The sequence below is a fragment of the Cyprinodon tularosa genome, unplaced genomic scaffold (assembly GCF_016077235.1).
Source record: "Cyprinodon tularosa strain WSP-4 unplaced genomic scaffold, ASM1607723v1 ctg19, whole genome shotgun sequence".
Classification (NCBI taxonomy): domain Eukaryota; kingdom Metazoa; phylum Chordata; class Actinopteri; order Cyprinodontiformes; family Cyprinodontidae; genus Cyprinodon; species Cyprinodon tularosa.
In genome coordinates this window covers 1,245,482-1,270,376 of record NW_024038678.1, presented here as the reverse complement: position 1 = coordinate 1,270,376, position 24,895 = coordinate 1,245,482, and the positions used below count along the sequence as shown (strand labels likewise).

The 24,895-nt window shown below is 36.3% G+C and overlaps 1 protein-coding gene across 1 annotated transcript; it reads right to left on the bottom strand.

The window, feature by feature from the left end:
• Positions 1-1,811: 1,811 nt before the first annotated feature.
• sort1b (sortilin 1b) lies at positions 1,812-23,592 on the bottom strand. The gene is made up of 20 exons (XM_038282960.1): positions 23,065-23,592; positions 19,583-19,642; positions 19,330-19,403; positions 19,140-19,242; positions 18,886-19,047; positions 17,627-17,700; positions 15,084-15,133; positions 14,746-14,873; positions 12,048-12,192; positions 10,987-11,142; positions 8,729-8,835; positions 8,453-8,555; positions 8,193-8,361; positions 7,745-7,935; positions 7,470-7,659; positions 4,767-4,883; positions 3,906-4,014; positions 3,697-3,809; positions 3,472-3,601; positions 1,812-2,032 (listed from the first exon to the last, which is right to left on the bottom strand). The coding sequence occupies exons 1-20, from the start codon at positions 23,335-23,337 to the stop codon at positions 2,018-2,020; spliced, it is 2,469 nt and encodes an 822-aa protein (XP_038138888.1). The 5' UTR covers positions 23,338-23,592; the 3' UTR covers positions 1,812-2,017.
• Between the last annotated feature and the right edge of the window lie 1,303 nt (positions 23,593-24,895).

The following is a 24,895-nucleotide window of genomic DNA, read 5'->3' as shown; positions in this document are numbered from 1 at the left end:
TTAAAGCTCCATTTAAAAGACTGTCTTCCAATGCAATGCAGCTACATAAGAACCTTTACATAAGACCACCTTATTTTGTGCTAAATGTGCCAAACCGTCTGAGCCTGAACTGAATTTATTACATTTCTTTTACATATTTTTTTCAGATATTTGTTAAGGAAACTAATTCAAACACTCCTCTAATTTGACTTGCAATTGGAATATGTCCAGTTTGTGATTGTTGCTGCCATTACTGTTCAAACTAACAATATGATGGAAATCGGTCAAATTCTCACACCAGGCACTTGTTTAACGACACCTACAGTAATTTACTGCAATCTGCACCAGCTGGATAAATAAAGTAAACCTATAAAATTTAAAAAACTGCAACAAAAAAATGTTTTTAAGAAAAATATATGACATGGTTACCATGGTTACAGAAAAAAAACAGAAGTCAGAGTGAACCACAACCAGAAACAAACATGCTGCAGCTTATTCAACTTCCAACACGGTTTTATTTTTATTTTTTTACAACATTTATATAATTTAGAACCTTTTTTTGCTTTATTTATCCTTCACCAATTTTCCTATACTTTTGGTTTCCTAGTTATTGCAAAAGATATGTCACATATTTTGTAAATTGTAGTATAAAACTGCTCAGATTTTCACAAACGTGGAGCACACAAGGTTAAGGTGATCACTACTGTTAAAATAGGTTTTATTTTGGAAAAATATTCAGCGACAAATGCTGAACTTCTAAGGGGACTTTTGTGCTTTTAGTGGTTAAAACTGCATTCAGAGTTTTAAACACATCTTTCTAAGCTTCTATTGTTTGGATTAACAAGACAACTAACAACTCTAAGAGATGTGCAGAGAAGAATAACTGTCATGCACAGACAATATGTTAAATTTTTACAAAATCTTCACAGGTTATTGCTCTAAACCTCATAGAGATGCCTTATTGCAAGAGATGCACCAATCAATCGATCGGAAATTTAAATCGGGACAATTTTCCAACGACTGGTTCTGCTTTGTGATTCAAATAGTAAAAAACTGAATTGTTATCAGTATTATATTATTATTTCACTTTAACATATATCAAAAAATAGAATTCCCATAAAGGAAGGTGAATTAATTCATTAGTCTAAAGTTTTAACCCAGAAGAAAAATTTATTAGTGGATAATCTTGTAATTTCTTCATTTCTTTTGAACTAAAAACCACCAGCAGTTTAAAATTAACATAATTAATTACATTTTATTGAATTAATTAATTAATTACTATGGGAAAATGGTCAGTCAAAATCGGAAGATCAGAACCCAAGGGTAGAAAAAACCTGATTGGTGCATCCCTTCTTACTTTTACACAATGCAAAGAGCTGCAGAATTGTACCTCCAACGAGATAGAAAGAAGTAAAAGAGTTTATTAATAAGCAAAAAATTAAGTTATCAGGAACGTGGAAGTATAAATACTTCCATAAAAAACCCATTAAGACTTAGTCTGTCTGTAGGACCTAATATTAACCGGATGCCAGCTGTGGCTTTTCAGCTCTCACCAAAACGATATTTGATTAAAGACTAATAAAGAAAAAGTACTTATTGACAAGTGCATGAAGAAAACAAACACAAATCCTTAGGAGGTTAAAAAAAAGACCTTTTCAGGAGCTCTGCCAAAAGATGGAAAAAGATAGAACCCGTAAAGCAGAGATGCCTTCATACAGTTGATTAATTTATCAATCTCTGTCAGCATGTTCAGCTGTTTCCTCATGAAATAAATAACTTAAAAATTAAAACGTACTCAACAGAACAGATACCTTAAACATGTCAAGACCTCCTTCATGGTTCTCTCCAACAGTGGCTTTAAGTCTCAGGAAGCCTCCTTACATTCATTTGACTTCGCCGATGACAGCAGAGTTTCTGTCGCTGAGGCTGAAGTTTACATCAGAGGGTGAGAGGAGGAAATAACTGGAGAGGAGAGTGATGGGAACAACGGCTGGCTGCAGGCCAACCAGTTACCCGCTTGTTTAACAGGTGGTCCCTGCTATTCAAGCAGATCCTGCACAAACAGAAGACAGCATACCACTGAAGACAAAACCACCATGGGTAAATGAATACATCTCTTTACAAAACTAACCCCATTATCCAAGTGACCTCAATTGGTCTAAACTTTAAAATTCCATCATACTGTAATTACAACTACCTTAGGTGTCAGATATGCAGGTTAGTGTCGTATTTCATTGCTTTAAGGTTGAATCTAGTTGAGGCGATGCTGGTTTCAAGTTACATGTTTACTCATAATATAACAAGTCAAGTCCTTCCCCAGCCTGAACAGAGAGCTGGTCTTTGAAACCCGGCCAGGATAATCAGTAGCTCCAGAGATGCAACTGAGATCACTTTACTATAGAAGTGTCTGTTTATCCTACAGTTATAAAACTTTGATATGAAGGAAAAAACAATGTGTTTGCATTTGTGGACAGAATATCTTATAGGGTGCAGCTAAAATCCAGTGCAAAAACCAGTGCTGGATAACTTTTAGCCACTAGGGGAGCTGGATCTGTAAACTCCAGGTTAAGAGGCTCTTAAAACAACTGAGGGCACTGCACTGTCACAAAAGAAAACAGACTGACCACTTTGCTCCAGCAGATTGAGAAGTATTAGAGCTGTCTACTAAAACCAGGCCACAATCACCCCCTCTAGATTAAATCCTACATCAGAGAACCAAAAATAATTCTAATTAGGTAAATGTTATATGCATTTTGTTGCTCACCAATTTTTACAACTTTCAGCATTCACTCTAATGTTTAAGGTGAGGTCAAACCATCAGAAAGTGGCACCATGAGTCACATGACTCATTCAGAGAATGACGTGACCCTCTAAAGTTACATAGGCGAGTTTCAGTAGCCTTAACACCTTTACACTTTTCAAGGTTGGATACAAAGCCTTTTTCAATCCTAAAAGATTATGGTCAACAGAAACAGATCCTCGTGTTACAAAATTTAAGGAACATGTTGATTTCTCACTCAAAGTTTCTAGATGGTCAAAAAAAAAAAAAATTAAACCCCAAAGAAAAAACAAAGTTAAGGCACCAGTTATTAAAAAAAAACAAAATACAAAAAATTATTGCATGTGAATATTTCTTTCTTACTCAATACGTGTATAAAAATAAATGCATATTTTTTTCCTCTTCATTATGCTACAGAAATCAATCTATTTAAAAGGCTTTTTGTTATGGATGCCAATAAGTCTACAATATATCTTATAAAATCCTTTCATTTAAGGTCTAAAGCTTGGACTTTTTTGCCATTTTATTATAAAAACCTGCATGCACTCAACTTACTTATATCTATGTTATGCCTTATATTTATAATTCCTTACAATCAGAGAACAGAGGATACTTTATACTCAGCTTATATTTAGTGTTTATGGCTGAAAACTCTGAGCCTATTTGGACGTTTGTGTGAGTTTGGTTTAGGAAAAGCAGTTTTTCAAACCTACCTCATCAGAGTCATCATGGAATTCTATTTTGCCATTAGGAGCATGGTTGGTTTCTAGTGGCTCATCCATCCCATCTGCTGCATTTTCCTCCACGTGCTGCTGCAGCACAGAATACCTGTGCACTACAAACCTGCGGGACACATTCAGGACATTGTCAGGACACCCAAAAAAAAAAAACACGATTCAGAATGTTTGGAAATGTAATACGAACTGATATTAGCCAACCTTCCGCCGCAGACGTATTTCCTTACAAAGACCACGCCCGCTGCGATGCTCAGCACTAGGACAACGATGACTGCTAACACAATGGGCACTGACTTGGAGGAATGACCATCTGTCTGTAGAAAGTAGAAGCAGATAAAAAGGTGGGAACTACAAGCTCAGAAACAGATTACCAACATATCAATAAATCAGGAAAATCTTTGCTTGCTTACCTGTAGCTCCGGAGATACCAGATCACTGACACACCTCTTACTGAGGTCAATCTCTTTACGCTTAGGCATCTCTCCTCCCTCACATTTATCTCCGGGAATTTTCCTGTACCTTTGGGCCAAAACAGATTATATTATAATCCCCGAAAAGAACATTTGTTATAAATGGTCAAAGATCAAAGAAAAGAAAAAGGAAAGAAATAGCTAATATTTTTTATTTTATTTTATTATTTAATTGGCAACAACAAAGAACATATTTGAGTTGCATTATAAGACGTCTAACCGTTATAACTTATTTAATAGTCTTAGAAATAAAACATAATGGAATCCATACAATATGCATTTTTAAAACAATTTATAATGATAAAGTTTAGAAAAACCTGTCTTCAGTGATGCAACAGCCTTCCCAATTATATAGTTATAACCCTTTTAAACCCTTATACCATTTAAAATGTACTCTCAGCTAAGTTAAATTAAAGGTTAAGCCTAAAGTTTAGTTCTAGGCAACATTCCTCCTACCCACAAGTTTCATTGTCACCCTGATAAGCTTCCTCTCTCCTCTTTCTACATGAGAGTAACTTCCTTCTTCTAAGTTTGCCACTTCAACTACAATATACAATTTTCTTCCTAGCAAACAGCATGATTTCTGCCAAATTCACACAGTACCTAAAACCTAAGCAATATGCCTGCTTACATATTTTCAGAATTATACGCTAACCTGATGAAAATTTGAATCAAGTTCTAGAGAGCTAACAGGTACTGCTAATGAATATGGATACAGAGTAGAGTGTTATTCTCAATAAATGGAAAGTGACGAACCAAACTCTATTTCAAGCCAAGTTTTGACTCAGTCTGAAACCTCACCCACTGGTCTGCAGTTGCTCCTCTTTGCCGTGCAGACAGAACTCCAACACTTTGCCCTGCAGGTCAGGCTGCTCCACACACTCAGAGCTGTTCTCTTTACGCTGGTATCCAAAGTCACTGCAAAATGTCACACAAAACCAGGATGACTTTAAACACTCTCAGTATTCATAGAGTTTTTACCTTTTCCACACCAGGTTTTGAAGTGAAAAAATAAAACAGTCACTCAGTTTGTCTTTTTTTTTTTAAGTTTTTTCAAAAAAAGAAATCTGAAAAACATTTATATTGAACTTAAACCAGCTTCCCTCTCTTTGTTTGAAAAGAGCTTTCCAAAAGCCTCATCAAGGATAACCATGGAGATGATGCTCTAAGGGTGATACAGAGTTCAAATTCGGCGGATACGTCCTCCGAAGGCCAGAGTCGTCGGCTGATTACGCCATTATACTTCCCCTGTCCTTCACCAACTCCATTGGCTCCCAGTTCAATTAAGAATTCAATTTAAAATTCTTCCCTTTACTTTCAAAGCCATCCATAACCTTGCTCCTCCATATCTGTCAGACCTTCTTCACATTACCACCTCCTCCCGCTCCCTTAGATCCTCCTCCTCCATCCACCTCACTGTACCCCCAGCTCGACTTGTCACCATGGGGTGAGCCTTCAGCCGCTCTGCTCCCCAGCTCTGGAACTCACTTCCTCCTGACCTCCGCAGTATTGACTCTCTCGTCTTGTTCAAAGCCAGACTCAAAACCCATCTGTTCCAGCTCGCTTATCTGTTAATACACTGCTCTTTTCCCTATCCATAATTGTTTTTATGTTCCTGTATTTGTATTTTCATTTTTCTTTTTATTTATTTTTTGTATTTTCTGTAAAGTGACCTCGAGTGTCCAGAAAGGCGCTGTTTAATAATTAATAATTAAATAATAATAATAATTATTATTATAGCGGCGCCGAGGCCTGTTCAAATTGGAAGAATCCTCGTTATACGGCCGACAAATGCAGCTTTCTTTTTGCCCGTTTTCAAGGACAGGTCCAGTGTATCCTACATAGCCTTGGGTATCCCATGACTCATTGCGAGTCAAAACAAGCCAGCTGCTCCGTGCTGAGAGGAAAAAGGTACTTGGCACCGAACAGTAGTGAATACTGCAAGTGCAATTTAATCGAACACAAGTATGTGAATAGTTCCGTCTGAAATGAATGAAAATAGTTGGTTTATTGAGTCAGATATGTGGCGGATAATGTTTGGTTTCATCTGTCCCTATATAAATGGGTTTGTCGGACATTTACGGTAAGCTCAGGTTCTAATATCCGTTTGGTGTGGGGACAATAAATCTGATTTTCATGATGACTGTACTGCTGCTAAAGCTCCTCGAAATAGCATTAGCACCCAGAACAGTTCTTGAATGCTTTTCTGATTAATTGTATCCTGGCCTTTGAGTTGGTCACATCTTGGTAGGTTTGAAGTTCAGCTACAGTCCCCTCGGTTTCCAACCTAACTCTGCTTAAAACTTTTCAACAGCGTCATCTCTGATGTGTCTGCAGACATTCTTGATCTTCATGATGGTTGTTGTTCTTTAATTAGTCTCTTAAAAACGTATGAGGCCTTAATAAAACAGCTGTTAATATTGATCTTCATTAAGACACAGGTTGAGTATTTTACTGATAAGTTAAAATTCTAAATCTGTTGGTTAAAGCAGATTTATTCTAGAGTGAAGGCTGGATGCAAATGCACAGCAGCCTTTTCAGGTTTTTATTTGTAAAGGGTTTTGATAATTATGCATAGTTTTTTTCTCTTCACAGTGATAAACTATTTTATGCATTATAACCCTTTTAAATATGTTTAAGTTGGTGATTGTAATGTAAAAATCTGTGAAAAATCCCAGGATCACTAAGGCTACGTTCACACTGCAGCCTGAAGTGACCCAATTCCGATTTTTTTGCCAATATGTGACCTGTATCAGATCTTTTTATGACAGTCTGAACGACACAGATCGGATTTTTTCAAATGCGACCCAGGCCACTTGGATATGTGGTCCTGAATCCGATACGTATCTGATCTTTTCAAATGCGACCTGTGTCTGTACGGCCAGGTCGCATTCATCCGACCTACACGTCATTGATACTTGACAAATGTTACTAAACGTTACTAATCTGCGTCCTACTAAGCGGAGGTGGGAAAAACTAACAACCATGGCGGAAGATAACACAGAGAGCAGTCAATGGAGAGAAAGTGAGGTTGCTGACTTAATTCATATTTGGAAAGATAGCTCGATTCAGATCAAACTCGAAAGGTCTTACCGGAACATGGCTCTCTTTCTTTTTGATCTTCTTAAAAAGATTTCGTTCGTAATGTGCCTGCTCCTGTTGGAGAAGAACTTAAAGAACGCAATATACGCTGCGGTATTACGAGTCATGTTTACTTCCGCAAACACTGAGGACGCTTGCTACATGCGACGTCATCGCGTCCTCGAATGCGCAGGCGGGACACTTCGGTTGAACGCTTTCAGTTCACACAGTAGATCAATCATACAAGTCGCATATACTTGGAAGTGTGAACGGACACGCAAAAAAATCCGATTTCACAAAAAAATCGGAATTGAGCATTAAGGCCTGCAGTGTGAACGTAGCCTAAGAACATCTCTAAATTGATAAGCAAGGGATATTCTGGGTTTAGAAAAAAAATAAATAAACATCTGCTCTGTATCTCACCACAAGAAGTCATCCAGGGTGCATGGACATGGAGTCGGCTGTGTGTTCAAAATATAATCTCGTCCATTCAAGCAAACAGAGTCCTTTCTGAGCCGCAGGAATTTCTCTTTATAACCCAGCATGCAGCCATCGTTGGGGTCACTGATGTCATCAGAGTGGGCCAACCATTCCACATAATCGTTATCGTCACCTAGAAACATCAGTAAAGTTTAAGAAAATCATTGAAAACATAATGAAGTCTCATTAGGAATTTTGTTTTAAAATGAATAACTTACAGCTTCTAGTGAGGAGTTCCCTGAAGTCGATAGTGAAGGAGACCCAGTACTGGCTGATGAAGTTCTCCCTGTAGCCCCAGATGCTGACATTCATGGAACGAGCTCCCGGCTCTGATGCCAGCCCCGTGAATGAGATTGGCTCCTCTGTGAAGTTATAAACATTCCAGCACTGTCCTTCATCAGTGGAAAATCTGTAAGGTAGGATAAAGAGTAGTAAATAAAAAAGAAATCTGAATAAATTGCACAGGTTTCAGATCAAATGCGTAGATGCATTGGTTTCACATTTGCATTTTCAGAAAATTGCATAATTATAAGTCTGTTTAGGACAAGGATAGTTTAAATCCTGCAGACAGAGATTGCCCAATTTATACTTTCATAGCAATCTCAAAAAGCTAGAGAAGCAAATTATCAGCTAAGGTTTTACATTTATTCTAACTGAGTTACTCACTTAATCTTGTTGATGGGTTCGCCGTTGTCCTCCACAGCTACCAGCAGCCCTCCTGAGTCCAGCATAGCATAGTGATGGGGCCCCTCAAGAGCCTTTATCCAGGTGTAGCCACCATCATCAGACACATACACATCAGACTTCAACACAGAGATGGCATCCCCGACACTGCCTGCAGGAAAATGCTCAGAGGTTGAAAAGCAATTGTTTAAAAAGATAAAAAAAAAAACATTTCTACAATGTAATTTCAGCATGATTTTTACCATGAGCTATGATTAGACCCACAGCGTTTGGTTCTGTCAGAGGCAGCATGGGGACGCTCAGCTTCATAGCAGTGCTGTAAGCTGCATGGATGTGGAGGCTGCACTGTAGATTACAAAAGCAACACAAACTCATTTCATTATTTGTTTTCTGCAAATATCACGATGATACATTGATGAGGAGATATGCAAAAAAAAATAAAAAATAAAATAACAATAAAACTATGTTTTTTGTTTTGTTTTTTTACATAATTACAGCAATACTTTGAGAAAGTGTACCTTGTCTGGGTCCTTAGACGTAGCATCACACTTGCTGTTGACAGGTTTCCGCAGGGGAAGCCACTCTCCTCCCTGATCAAAGGACACTACAGACTGCACAGAGTTATCTGGAAACACAAACACAAGGAGAACGTATTTATAGGAAGCCAAGGAACAAACTAGAAACGCTGGGTAAAAAGGGACTTGGCTTGTTTTAGCTAATTTAACACATTAACAGACTGATCAACAAAGCGCAAAAGTAGTGATGAGGTTTTTTTTTTCTTTTTTTTTTTTAGCTTCAGCCTGAAAAACACATCTAACACTGAATGTCTAATTAAATATTTACTGCAAACACTTTTTATGGGTGCGTAACGAGGAAGAAATATCTGTGAAATATCTGTGACTGTTTTACTAAGGAGAATCTGAGGGCTGGAACACAATTTGGCTAAAGTATTTAAGGCCAGTACCAATTATTTTGTTAAAGCCCAAAACGAAAAATGCCCAAATGCAGTGAAAGAAATGCCCCCCCGCCCCTGGCAAGGAGAGCAATAGAGAAGCAGTGAAGAAACCCACGGGAATGCTGGTGAGGTGAAAACAAAAGGTAAGGTAGATATGATTTAAACTAGTCTTGTGCTGTTATAATATTCAAGTCTATCTAAAAGAACATTATGATCAACTTGCTCAAATGCAGCTCTGAGATCTAACACGACAAGTACAGATACAAGTCCATTATCTGAGGCCATGGGAATATCATTAGCAATTTCCACCAGAGCCATTTCGGTGCTATGATGAAATCTAAAGTCAAACTGAAACGATGGGAAGTAACGAAGTACAAATACATCGTTACTGTACTCAAGTAGATTTTTCTGATATTTTTACTTTACTACTTATTTTTATGGCGACTTTTTACTTCTACTCCTTACATTTTTACACAAATATCTGTACTTTCTACTCTAATTTAAAAAAATTGGCTCGTTACTTTAGTTTTGAATCATTTCAATGGAGTTACCGTTATTATTTTTCACGTCATCAATACCAAATTCAATCTAATTGGATGGGAATCTACTTTGCATTTGACGCACCACTACAAGATGAATCGACAGATTCGGCGGTATTCATTCGCGGCAAATCATTGCAGCTCGGTGGAGGGTGGCGTTAGCATAGTAGCATGGACGACGAGATGATTGAAAATGAACACAACGGAGATCTAGTCCTATTGGCAGACATCCATTTAAAATGTAGGCAATGGCATGAAAAAAAGAGGTTTCTACTTTTACTTTTATACTTTAAGTAAATTTACAAGCCTGTACTTTGTTACTTTTACTTGAGTAAAGAAGTTTAATCAGTACTTCCACTTTTACCAGAGTATTTTTTAACACAAGTATCTGTACTTTTACTTAAGTACGGAAAGTGAGTACTTTTGCCATCTCTGGGTGTAAGTGGTCACACAGTTGTTTAGCAACTTTTTTTTGTTTTGAATAAGAAAGGAAGATTGGATATAGGTATATAATTTACCAAGTCATCTGGGTCAAGAGACGGTTTCTTAAACAGTCCAAATAAAGAAAAGATTCTATGGTTACCTCAGATTCTGCCTCACCTTCCAGAGATAAACCAGTTATATTTAAAGGTGTGCTAATGATTTTATGTTTAATATAATCAATGGATGGTTCAACAGAGCTATGGCTCTGGGTGAGTTTGGCAACTTTATTAAAAAGATATCTAGGATTTTTCTTATTCTCCTCTGTTAAAGAGGAAAATATGCTGCTATTGCTTTACAAAGGGTCATCAACTAAAGCAGTAAACTGTTTTTCCAGACTAGGTAGGATTCCTGTAGGCATGTAGAGCGCCATTTTCTCTCGTTTCCTAGCCTTCAGTTTAGAAGTCTGCAGCTCTGCAATAAATTAAGGAGATATTTTTCTATTTCAAATGGGCTACTTTATGTAGAGCAGTATGCAGAGAACTAGTAACCCAATCAACAAAGTGAGGAAGAGTTGTGAGGAAATACTGTTATTTCCTGATGTAGTGGTTGAGAAATAGTCCAAACGGCTTGTAGCTCAATTGGAGAAATAGTTGGTTTTCCAAATTCACTAAGTTTACAAGCACACGCCTCGGGTTTGTTTTTTTTACTAGCAAAAGCACTTCACAACTATACTCTATTTTGTGTTGTAATATTACATAAAAGCATAGGAAAAGTCCTGAAATTAAATTGTCTAGAGATAATGCGTGAACTAATTTAAGATGTTTGAGGTATGCTGCACATCGTATGGGATAAAAGGTACCTTCTGCCAAGATGCTGGTGATAAAGACTCCTCGCAGTGAAGTGACGTTGGTGAAGTCAGTGTCACCTCCTGTAGCTGTATAAAGGTGACGCTCCAGCGACTTGGAGTAAACTGTTCCTCGATCATCCGAAACATAAATTGTACCAAAACCAGTATCTGAAAAAAAAAAAAGATCACACTGGTCTTTATTAACATCTGAAATGGGTATTTAGGCGCTACAAACTGATATGCAGGAATGTTTAAAAGACATCAACTCATAAAGCAGTTCACACAGCAGACTAGAGGGACCCAAATCTGATTTTTTTGCCCATATGCGACCTGTAGCTGATGTTTTCATTAGAGTCTGAACAACACATATCTGATTTTTTTCCAATGCAACCCAGGCCATTTGCTATGTGGTCCTGAATCCGATACTATCTTTTCAAATGACACCTGTGTCTGAATGGCCAGCTCACATTCATCTGACCTGAAAGTCATTAATACTCAACAAAGGTCACTTCTTGCTGTGCAGAAGCAGGAAGAAAAACAACAAAAATGGCAGATGATAATGCGGAGAGCAGTCCTCATTTTCAACCCTCTTGAAAAGATTGTATTGTGAATGCACTGGCTGAGGTTGGGAAAGAAATGAAAGACGGCTACGTGCGCTCCAGCACTACCATCCATGCTTCTGTAAACACAGAGCACGCTCTCTCGTGATGTCATTGCATCCTCTTCTGAATGCAGATCACATACAAGTCGCATATATTTGGAAATGTGAACAACCACGCAAAAGAATCGGATTTCACAAATAAAAAAATCGGAATTGAGCGTTAAGGCCTGCAGTGTGAACGTAGCCTTAGTATCACTGGGATCAATCAAGGTGTAGTTTCGGGATTCAAAAATGTTCCCAATAAGGAATAAAAGTTTTAAAGTCCTAAAAGTGTCAAAAAAACGAGTAATAGCTACATAATTTACTGATGCAAGTTAAAGCTGATATGAACATGCCATCAGTTGCATCACTTCCACAGGACAATGTGCCATTATAATGATAGGTGAACATCTGAGTTACTGTGTGCTCTGACCTCCAGGCTCATCAACGTGCATGAAAACCATATCGTCGTTTGCTGCCAGTATGGAGTAGAACTGCTCATGACCAACAGGAGGCAGCTGAGCCATGTTCCAGCTCTCACCCTGGTCAACAGACACGTGAATCATTCTAAGAGTTCCCTGTTCGAACAGAGAAGCAGAAATGGGAAGAATGCAGATCAGATTAGAGCAAATTAAATGGAACCAAACATTTGAAGAGCTTCTCCTATTCGGCTGTCTTCAGTTTTGCAGCTAGCAGTTTGTTTGCTTCTTTTTCATGACCAACATAAAGCGTGTGAGGAAAAAAAGCCACAAGGCAGAGGAGAACTCAGCCAAAGCAGCAGCAGTGAGAGGTTGTTTGAAATATATAACAAAGTGGCATCCACTATTTGACATCCTTGTTTTATAGGGATGTCAAAATAAATATTTGCATACAATACCTACCAAACTCGATTCACATAAAGATATTTAAAAGTTCAGTCAGCCCACAGTTGCGAGTATTTATTTGTGCTACATTTCCGAAAAAAAAAATAAATGAAAAACCTCCATCATATTTCTCCCATTTTTCCAACCCTTAATTGGTTCTCTACTAAATCCATCTGAAATAGCTATCCCATTTTTTTTCCTATGCTGGTCTCTTGTATAAAATGGCAGACATAAGTAGCTTAAACCGGTTTTCAAGCAAAAAAAAGTACACCTCAAAATGTGATCTTCACAGTCAGTTAATATGATCCTACTTTTAAATATTTTGTTGTTGTTTCAAGCAGCAGACCACCGCATACAGGTGGGTGATATGGTTGGAAATCCCCAGTGAGAGCTTCCATAACCTGCCAGGGTGTCGGGGATTTCCTGCTGTTGTCCGTAGTGGTGGAAAGTGAATATATAGCGATTATATAGGTTTATTGTAAAAACTGAAAATAAATCAAATTCCTAACTGGCAGGTCCCAGTGGAGTTTACTCTTACATATGTATCCATCTTTTAATAAACTTATACTGACAGCGTTGTGGGAGGAGAGATCACCTCTTAGATGCAGAGCCTGTCTCTTCATCTAAGCTGTGATCAATCAGCTTCTCCGATTGGTTGCTTTATTGAGTTGCAAAAATTCTGATTTCCCAACTTCATTGCTAAAAATGAACCATAGGAATTTCCTTTACATAGACTCTATAAGTAAACCAGACACATTTGACACTGAAACACGTTGGGTGTGAATGCACGGTTAGAGTGGAAAGTTATTTAAGCTAATTATTTTGTTAGTTGTCAACTGCCTGTTTTCTGAAAAAAAGAGAGAACAAAATGTTTTCCAATTACATAAAAGTATAAGTAAGATAGGCCTTTTTTCCAATATGAAAAGGCCAGAGACATTGGAAAACAAGAACATGAGATATAAGAGTAGTTGTTTTAAACCAATAAGGGAAAAACTAGGTTTTTATACTGCAAACAGCTATAACTCCATTACAACCATAGGTTCATATTTCACTGACTGTAAATAAAAGATCTAAAAAAAAATTATCCATGACCTTTTGACTTTATATTTTAGTCACCCTGAACTGAGTTCCAAGTCTAATGAGTTTCAACAGACTAAGTTGTAACAGAAAAAGTATTCTAACATTAATACTATAAACATTTAGATATATATTGCAACGAATGCTCCAGGTTTGACCAGCAGTGGCAGTTAGGCATCAATAGTCAACAGCCCTTCTATTTCACAATACAAGAGAGCTAACAAATTCCTGAAAAATGCTCTGTCATGAAGGCATGCACTCACTTTACAAGTCTCACCTTATTGCACATAATATGTCTCTTGTTTTCTTTTTTTTTCTTTTTTCTGGGAGTTTAATTACAATAAAACAATGATTAACTGGTGAAGATATTCAGCCCTTTATAGGAGCTAATTTGCTCTAATGCTTAAGAGTGTTGTATAGTATGCTTTATTTGACAAGCCAGTAGCTAAACATACAAGGTCTGACCTCTAGTCAACTTTTTCCAACAAGATTTGGAGCAAGATATTTTAATTTATTTTCACTTTGAAGATCAGCCAAACAGAACTGCTACAGTGAGCTTTTTCAGGGTTATCATTTAGAAACAAATGGCACACTTTATTATTTAGTTATTAGTTATTTCAGAGGGACCTCAGAGGAGGCCGTATTTCTGTATGATGTTTGCAAAAGAGTTCAAGATTTCAACCTTTTGTCTGAATGTTAACCTCTCTACCTGCGTTTCCTTTAACAAGCATATTTCCTGGATTGAGCATTCTTTCTTTTTCTTTGGAACAACATGCTACCAGTCTTTTGTTTTATAAAAAACATCAAAAATGCAGTTTTTGTCAAAAAAAAACAGGCTGTTATTTATCCACAGCCATGAAGGTGGTTGGTTGAAGGTGTAATGACTCATAGCGCTTGTTATTTCCAAATTGAGTTTGGTTTTAAATTACTTGTCCAAATACTGTTGACCATTCTGATCATGTTATTTCTATAATTTTCAAAGGGATAAACACATTGAATCCAAATATATTCTCCTTGAGGATAGCATGAAAGATGGTTCTAATTAACAAATGCAATATGAAATATTTACTTTGTCAATACTTCGTCTTTTAAAATTCTCTTTGAGGTTCATATGACAAGCTCTGTTCTTCCTCATATGCAACACTGGTATATTACCTAACAGCCTTAAAAAAAAGTCAATTTCATACTAACCTTTCCAGTCATTACTGAAGCGAAGAGGAAGCGTCCACCCAGACCAAAAGAGAAGATCTTTGTGGCAACAGTCTTGATGGTTTTACCCAAATCTGTGGTTCTCCTCAGCTCTAACATTCCTCTATCACCTAAACCATTCAGGCAGGACATGAACAAATGTGCATTAAAAATATACATGCAGCTTTCAGACCAAATCCATAAGGGTTGATTGCCTTTTCTCACATTAACTTTTGCTGTCTAAAGAGTTCAAATTACATGCATGAAAAATAAAAAAAGAATTGGTGAACTGTCAGAATCCAGATTGTGTAGATTTAAATTTAACTTTGAGAGAAACTCACCGCAAGATCCATTCTGGTTGGTAGTAAAGAAGGTGCTATTTTTCTTCCCCCTACATAGAGAGGCAGATAAAAGAAAGGATGGTTAAGAATACATGAGGATGAGAGTTATTCACAGCTTTTTAATTGAGTAATTAACTTAAGGATAAACAAATGTTCGACTTGATTTCAGATAAATTTCTTAAGATGATCTAGTTGCACATATGTTCAAATCTTAAAAACATTTCTACATTTTGTGGCATCAGTCATAAACACCAATGTGGAAATAATACACTTATTATTCCTTGTCAATTAATAGTTTATCAGAATAAATTTTCCTCAATCCAATTCATTGATAATGCCTGTAGATGGACCTTCTTTAAGTGTTGTAATGTGGTCACAATCCAAACGAGGGAGCTGCGTTTCCCCCTTTAGTGGGCCCAGATCTTTATAGATGAAAGAAAAAAAATCCTGGTGGAGATTTCAGATCAAAATTCCAAATGAAGTCTGGTGCAGGACTATTTTTCAACTGTTCATTACCGACTAAGATGCAAAATGTAATTCATTCTTAGCAACCAAAAATGACATGCAACGTGATAGAAAAATACATCATATCAATAAAAACGGTTGATTGTGAGGGCTTTTGTAAGTTAACGCACTTCATAGAGCCAAACATTTAACATTAGTTCGAGAGTTACCGGAACCACCAGTTTAGAAGAACAGCAAACAGCACAAAGTTTCACCCTCAAATAGACAACAGGATTTCCCATTAAAAAAAGAGAACAATATTACAGATAGCATCTGCTTCATCTTTTTAAATCTCTGTTCTTTAAGAAAATGATCACTTATTAATCATTAGTCAATGGATTAAGATGAACTTATTACTTGATCATTTGCATCCCTGTTTCAGTCCATTTTGTTGGGATTTTATGTCGTATCTCAACACAATCCCGTTTTTAATGAAATGACTGGTTTGCTTCTGCATCCCATACTTTCCATCTGAAACTACAAACTGAAATATCTGGAAAAGGTTTCATTCAAATTTTTACACTTGAAGGTACAGTGGAGGACTTTCTTTTTCTGGGTGGATCGTCAAAGTAAGTGGTCCTCCTAATTGTCAATCATTCTGGTGACATGTTTGTGTAAGGCCGTCCTATGTGCTCGTCCCCATTTTCACTTACTGACATAGTGGAAAAGTTGCAAATCTTCTTTTGGAAAGTAAGCTTGTATGAGCGATGCAGACAGCAAATTTAAAAAGAGCATGCATGAGGAGAAATGGGCTTGTGCATTCTCTTGCACACATTTAATAGGTGTTCCTCCTCGGGAGCAGGTACAGGGTTGTGCATGTGCATTTTTTTCTATAGTTGAGAGGCCGGGTCTTTTTAAAAATTCATGAAAATCCTCCACTATACCTTTATAGATTAAAATATTTGCCCCTTTTTTCTGCGCAAAATGGACTCTCCCGCTGGAAATCAAGCATCTGACCCACACTGATTCTTTTCCAGCCTCTAACAGGTTTTCTTGTTGAATGATCCTTTATTTAGTTTCATTCATCTTCCTATCAACTCTCCTATTCAACCCTACAAGAACAAAACTCCCCCAACCATCATGTGACCACTTAACACTCTCAATAAAGGACACGTTTATGAAGGGCACAGCTAATAGTTGTCATGTTGTTAGATTTGCCTGCCTGACCTTTGCAGCTTCTGCAGGGCCACCATTAGCCTCTTGGCTGCTTTTCTGATGAATGCTCTCCTTCCCTTGTCACCTTAAGGGCAAGTTAGTTCTTGGTAAGTTTGCGTTAGCACCATCTTAATTACATTCAAGGTGACTTCATTTAGTAATGAGGTCACAGATAAAGGTCATAAGAAGTATATGATTTGATCTAGCAGTAACAGAATGATTGGAGAATCAACACAGGAGCAAACTACCTAATTCAAATTCATTTTTGTAAAAAAGTATGGACATAAAGTGTACTTTCTTTACTCCTGCACCTTGCCCACTAATGATAAAACTTTCCATCACTAGCGAAAGGCCCACAAATCGCGCATATACTTCACTTGTTTTTTTGGGGGTTTTTTTTGCACCTGTATTTCAGCACTCCTTGCACCCACAAAGCAACCCTGGAAACGAAACTAAAATGCTTCAAAGTTTACAAAGAGATAAGTACCAGGAAATATGTTTAAAAAAAACAACAACATTGGGCTCTAAAAGGGCTTGGTCACAGCTTTGTGATCCAATTTCCCTTCATGTTTAGCAATTACTACAAACTATTTAACCATTTCAAAATACAGTAAAAGGCTTCAACATTATAAAGTTCAAATCCTTATTTTCCACCTAAACTATCAGCAAAAGCGATCATGTGAGAATAACTTAAACACATTCAACATTTTGAAACCACACTGGGCCTAGGGTTGCAAAAAGATTGCCTTAGACCACAGCAGTGAAAATAGGAACTGAACCTTCTTCCTATTCTGAGGCCTAAAACCAGATAACAGCACTTTAAAAGCTTCGTAACATAAAACTATTTGGGATTTCAGTTTAGTTTAACACCAACTGTGTCTCACCATTTAAAAAGGCACACGTTGTTGTGAATCTTCTTCCAGCTCTGTCCAAAATCTTCAGAAAGCCAAAGTTCATGCTGAAAACGGAATTAAATATTAACTTAGGTTCACACATTAGTTTATGGACCAGCTCATAATCTCTAAAGTCACGTTAATAAATAAACACTAAGCAAAGAAACTGAACTGGCAATTCATCTTCTTGGTTTAAGTCTTCTCAAATATATATAAGCTTTAAATAAATATATATAACCTTTTCAAACGGTAAATATAATACAGAACTACATTAGATATGAAAAATATAAATCAATATAAAACTTTGGGGGATTTAATGCTCTAACTAGATATTTAAAGGTTCAAATGTTTCACTAGAAATGCTATTTTTTCCAATTTGAAAATGGGTTCAGAGAAATTAGTCAAATGATCTTAATATAATCTCGAAATTTCTCTAGAGAATGAGGAAGTAACTGATCACTTACTAATGGTTTCTAGACTATTTTTAAACTGTGCTCTTAAAATGTTATGTTTAAATTTTTTTCCTTTTACTTTTAATAACGATCAGAACCGTTTACATTTTAAAAAGAATATTTACAGTACTTAGTCTCTGCAATAAATAAAACCTGAAGTGTTGATCACATTAGGTTTGGCAAAACAGAAAGCAGTTCTCACCAGAGATTTAAGCTAGTGACCAAAGGAAGGGCAGTTTAATTTTTAAAGATCCTGTTACAAGTTCAGTTTAAACAAATCATTTTATGAGTTATTACAGGGCTATTTCTTTAAATCTTTCAACATCATTTACTTCTGAATTAGACAGATATTTAACATCAAGGCCATGCTGCTTTGAAACCCATTCAAAAATAGATTAAGTGTGGCTTAGTTGTGTAAAAGAAAGGAAATTAATTCATTAATAGAAATCAATACTATTAGCTAGAACCGTTATGGTATTTTCAGGTTTTGGCAACAAGCCATTCGCTTCTTTGCTATATTTACCAATATGTTATTTCCCTTTAATAAATAATGTACATTAAATCTAATTGGTTTTATATTCATTTTAATTCAATTACCTTTGCTCTAATACAAAGATCTCCCTTTGGTTAAAAAAAAAATGTCCAAACTAAAAAAAATTCAAAATAAACTGCTTTTCTGTGGGTTTTTTTGTTTAGAGAGAAAGTTGTGTTTAAAACTTAAACCATTTTTGGTTTCAGCATTATAATTAACGAATTAACTTGGTTTTCCTACCAAAGTCTTCAGTATGCACGTCTTACCCTGGTGCTGAGGACTGCCAGCACATTTGAGTTCTCCGGATTGTATGAGATCTGCATCAGGGGATTGAAAGGCAAGTCCAGGTGGGTGAAGGTTTTTCCAAAGTCCATGGAAACAAAAAGCCGATACCCATCACCTCCAGAGACTTCAGCGGTCAGGATCACCTAAAAGCAAGGGTCCAAATATTACTGTTTAGAGCCGATTGCAGCTGTTCTCTCCGTATAAATGAATTAAAAAAAACAGGGATTTGGCGTACTTTGCCTGAATTCTCAGGGCCGATTGCTATACCAAACTCTGTTAATATGAAGGTGCTGTTGATTAAGTTGGTCACATCATCAAACGTCTTCCCGTAGTTCTCACTAGCAGAGAAGAAAATGCAAGAACCAAGAGATGAAATCTGCTGCTCACCATGCAAACTTTGCAACAGGTAAGCTTACAAGACCTACCTACGGTAGAGTTTGGATTGACCGAATCTTAACATGAAGAAAGGCACCTGAAAGGTAGTCAAAGCCAAAATGACCTGCAAAGAATAAAGGTTAAACTTTAGGAAATTAGGAGACATCTATCATCTAGCAGTAATATTTTACAACATACTTTGATGTTGCAAAAATAGCTGTAAAGATTGCACAGCACATTATCTTACACCTAAAGAACCAACCATTTTTGACCTAATCCTGTCCCGATGTTTACAACACTTACCCCTGTTCCATCTCCAACCCAAGCCAGTGACACTGAGCCGCTCAGGTCGTTGAACATGAACTGAAGAAAATACAACAAACAGTGATTGAAGAGGTAAATTGATGTGGCAGTAATGTAAATATAGACTATTACATAGTGATTAAGTATAACTTCAAAATCCAAAATGGTTTCTCTTTTATCGAACTCAGTGATAGCAGCAGAATAAATATTCACTTGTCTTTATGATTTAAAACAGTACGAAAAAACAATTAGACAACCTCCTTTAGTAAACATGTAAATACAGTACATAAATAAAAGTACCGTATTTAGCGGACTATAAGTAAACCCAGAGTATAAGTCACAACATCCATTATAAAAAGTAAAAAATATCCATAAAGAAGTCGCACTGGGCAATATGTTGCAGGACATACACTATGCTAACTTTCCAGGATAAGTTTAGATGATAATATGGGGATGGCCAAAGGTATATATATGGCTAGGGCTGAAAGAATTTGTCAGGTTTATTTAATGATGATTAAAAAATGTATGTGTGCTTATGAATCATTTGTGCAAGGGGGATGCTGCACTGTGTCTTATGATGCAGTCAGGAGAATTCTGATCAATTGATTATTGAAATAATCATTAACTGATTTGGAAATCGATTAATCGCTAGCTGGAGTAAAGCGACTCTAAAACTTGCCTTTAGCTGACAGAGCATCCCACTTAGAGCATTCATTATACCAAAATTCTAACAAAAAAAATAAATAAAATAAATTATATATATATATACACACTATATATACATACACTATATATATATATATATAAACAATTTGTATTGAAGATTAAAAAAAACTTTTCTTCTGTAAATATGCTCTATCCAGAACTCCTCAAGTGAAAAAGTTTATTTTCAACTGGTTTAATTTCATAAAATCTCTTCTTTAAGGAACCTTTTGCTATTCCATTATTAATTGATTAATAAAAAATAAAAAAAAAAACAATTTACAGATTGATAAATTTTCAAAATAATCATTAGATGCAGCCCTACATCGAGCCCGTCCTTCAAAATGGGAAAAATTACAAGCAGACATATAACAAACTAGACAAGCAGATATATCACAGAATGCTATCCAAGAGCTCTCCTCGCAAAGCATCATGGGATGTTTTGGGTGAGAGAGAGTAAAGATGGCACAGGTACTGTGCAGAGAGCCTGTCACGTGACCAACGGGTGGCAAAAAGCAGCAATCATCTGTCCGAACTGTAAATTAGCTCAGTTCACTATAAAGTCCACTATATACTGCTGACTCTATATAGTGATGGAAGAGTTAAAGGTTAGGGCAGAAAAAAAACAAAAATAAAATAAAATAATATATATATATATATATATATATATATATATATATATATATATATATATATATATATATATATATTATTTGGAACCCTGGGGGGGGGGGGGGGGTTAACAAATGTCTCATCATCGGGATTTGCTCCGCGATCAGAGGAAATGTTACTTGGCGCAGAACAATGGTGAAAATTGGAAGTTCAGTTTAATATAATACAACTCTGTGAATAGTTCCGTCTGAGATTAATGAAAATAGTTGTTTTAATAAAAAAAATCCCATTGATTTTTGAATTTGGACTTGACTAGTGTTAAGAATATTTTCAGACAAAGGTTTGAATATAGGAGGAACATGAAACAAAGCACATGCAACCACCAGCACTTGTCTATAGTTAACTTGTATAAACTACATCGCAATTAATGTGTTTTAATTTACCTCGCAAACAATAATACCAACATCTATACTTTGAGACATGTAACTATACATATTTTTTTTTACATAGTTTGTCATTTTCTTAATGTTTATTTACCTTTATAGTTTATTTTACTTACAGGGTTAAATAAAATACAATAAAATGAACAAAAAATATACTTTTGCCTTCCCAGACAAATATAGACCTGCTGCCTCTTCAAGATTAATTTCTTAAACAACAATTAGCAGCCCATTACACACTGTGCTCCGAGCTGTTCATGCAGTAAGCAGGCCCAGTGCCGGAGGGACCTGCATGGTAACCTCTGCGGAAAGAGAAGGCTGAGCCTCGAGGAACTCTCTCAGCCTGAGATTATTGGGGCCAAGTACACAAAGTACATCATGCAAACTTGATCACATGGCATCAGTGAGCTAGGCAAATAAGCAGCACAGGATTCTTATTTAGTCTTTTTTTAGTTTTGTTTTTAGATTTAACTTGAGAAAAGGGTGCATTTGCAGACATTTGATGAGCTTGTCTTCATTGATGGAGGCTTTAAACTTAAAAAAAACAAACAATGTGGGTTCTGTTGGCCTACATGACTTTCTGATTCCTAACTGCTTTAACGACTGCACAAGCAAAGCTTTTAATTACAAAATAACCAACACATCGTCAGTCACAAGAATTTCCTCTGCCTCATACTTCCTGTCAGCATTCAGACGGTTTGGATCTCTAATCAGTAGAGAAACCAAATTAATGCTATATGCTGCAAAACAGATATGTGTTGCATACCAGTGACACAAGTGAAAACTTTTTAGATACATCAAAACTTTTGAATGTCGTTTAACAGGATTTTATTACACTGCGCATAAAAATGTTACAGGAAATACCAGAGTACAAAGGCGATAAAACCACAACATCTTCACATGAGATCTGAGCATTGGAGCCTACAGAGCTGAAAAAGTTTAGTTCATTTTTTATTTGCATTTTTTTCCATACCAGCAGACCAGGCCCAAAATAGGACATGGCATGCAACACAAGTGCACAGAAGTCTACTGACTGCAACCCAGAAATTACAATTTCAATAAGGATTAGTTTTTGAAACACACCTTTATTTTTAATTTTCCATCTCTTTGCAGGTGATGAAGCAGACTGAAGATGTTTTATCATTGGCTCCCTTTTATCTCCTCTTTCTTTCATCTTTTCTCCTTTTTCCTTTCCTGTTCTACTTACTTTCCAGTGTCCATATAATTTGTAATACTCCCTACCCAATTATAATAAAGCTATTTTTATGCATAAATCAAGCAGAACACTAAGGCGATAGCCCTACTGCTCCACCTGTGAAAGTAAAATCTGTTGGGCTCTTTATGGCATCAAGACAATTATTCTTATTGCCACATTGCAAGACAGGACACTGTTGAAAAAAATAAAATAAAAAAATTAAAGAAACACACTTTTCATTACCAATGTGCAAAGATTCATTTTCAATCTCTATATAACATGACATTATACGGGGCTGCTGCTGGTTTGGAGGCCATATGAGTGCTTCTGGTTGCTTATACCTCAATTTAGGAGATACACTTATGTGGTTTGCAAAGTCTAATTTAAATATAAATATAAAAAAATACTTTTTTTCTTTTTTTTTTACCTACCGTGGGCAATAAATAAGGCCTATTCATACATCTTAGCACCTGCGCACTATCATGCCTCTCTGTAATTGTCGGATTGCAACCTGAAACAGGACGGTAACTTACACTGTGGGTGTTGTCATTTAACTTGCTCTGAAACCCTCGGTGTTGTTTGCAGGAATCGCTTTGCTCGGCGTTCCTTCTCCTTCTCCTATGTTGCGATGCGTCCAGCCACGACGGAAGGGACCTCCTGACGATGTGTGAGGCTCTCTGCTCCACGGCGGAGCGCCTCCTGAACACCGGCTGTCCGACAGCTTTGGATCCAGGCTGGAAATCCAAGCCACCTGCAGGGAGAGCGCAGGCAGCGAGCAGCAGGAGCCCCTGCAGCAGGACTCTCATCCTGCCAACTGGCAAAGGCGGAAAGGCGACAAAAATAAAGGGTAACACTAAAACCCTCAAAGCGACTCTTTGTTTATCCTCAGCTTGTTGAGGAATTGAAGGTCGCGGATGACATCAACAAAACAGCGGCCGTCCCGACAGCTGCTGCTCAACGTCCTTTAAAGCCCAAACTGCAAAAAATTGAAATGAATTAAAAATATTTTCAAAAACTGAGGGTTTTTTTTTTTTTTTTTTTTGGTGCAATATATCCTGGTTGGAACACCAATTAACCGCGCTACTGCTCCACGGCCAACATGATACACTGTACAGCGAGACAAATGGTCTGCATATTCTACTGCTGTGCTCATTTCTGATTGGCTAATTCTGCGGCAAGCCCTGCCCCTTCGTTGTTCTGATTGGTTCAATGATAGAAGGGTTGTGCTGCACTGTTAGCTGTCAAAATCAGTCATGGAAGGTTGAGCAGTACTACCATGTAGTTTCATCTGCCTGAACTTTCTGTCAAAGCACAAAAAGAGCATTTTAGGAACAAAACATTGTTTGAGACTGAACGTCCATTACTGACAGCAATTTTCATTATGATAACAACAGCCAAAAAGCAGCCTAGAAGATTAGTTTAGCTGATCTCTAACTGATTTGGTTTACAGCTTACACAGAGGGTTTCTGGTGGTAATTTAAGTTAGTAAATGAGTAAATATTTCAATAATATATAAAGCTGGCTCAGAAAAGTTCAAAATAGCATAATTACTCACTTATCCTGTTTAGTATCAATACAGATACAAAATAAAGTGTTTAGGGGTGCCTATTTGGCTTTACTTAGATTTTTTTTGTATGTGTAATATTTATGGCTAAATTTAATAATTTATATATATATATATATATATATATATATATATATATATATATATATATATATATATATATATATATATATATATATATATATATATATATAAACTACCTCAACATATATTTTTAAATCATTTTATGGCATCAAAATTCACTATAAATGGATTTATAGATTAATGGAAATATTGTCTCACATTCCATATTTTTTTTGTATATGAAACCTTATATAAAATTAGGTTTTAGATTAAGACAAGTAAGAAAATATTTTCTCTCAATCATATAAAACAAACCAAAAAATTAAATTAAAATAATAATAATAAAAAAAAAAAACTACACAAGCAGACGTAGAATTCAAGAAGTCCCGGTGCTTTTGATTCATTCTTTTTCCTCCACTGAAGTAATTAGTATTACACCCAATAATTAATTGTTTATATTCCAGAAGTTAGTTGAGATACAGATTGTAGTGAGATCTAATGTTTGATTTTTGACAGTCTAATATCATTGACTATCATTGACACCTAATGTCTAATAACCTATTTTTCCAAAATCATTAGAACCTGATGGTTTGCTAAATTCTTTTAAATTCGTTATTATATTCAGTCACACCGTGTTGCCTAAATTTGTGTCTTTGACTCAATGTACCATAAACAATCCATGATTACTTGTCATGTGTTGGAAATAAAAAACAAACAAAATATAACGTCTTAATTTA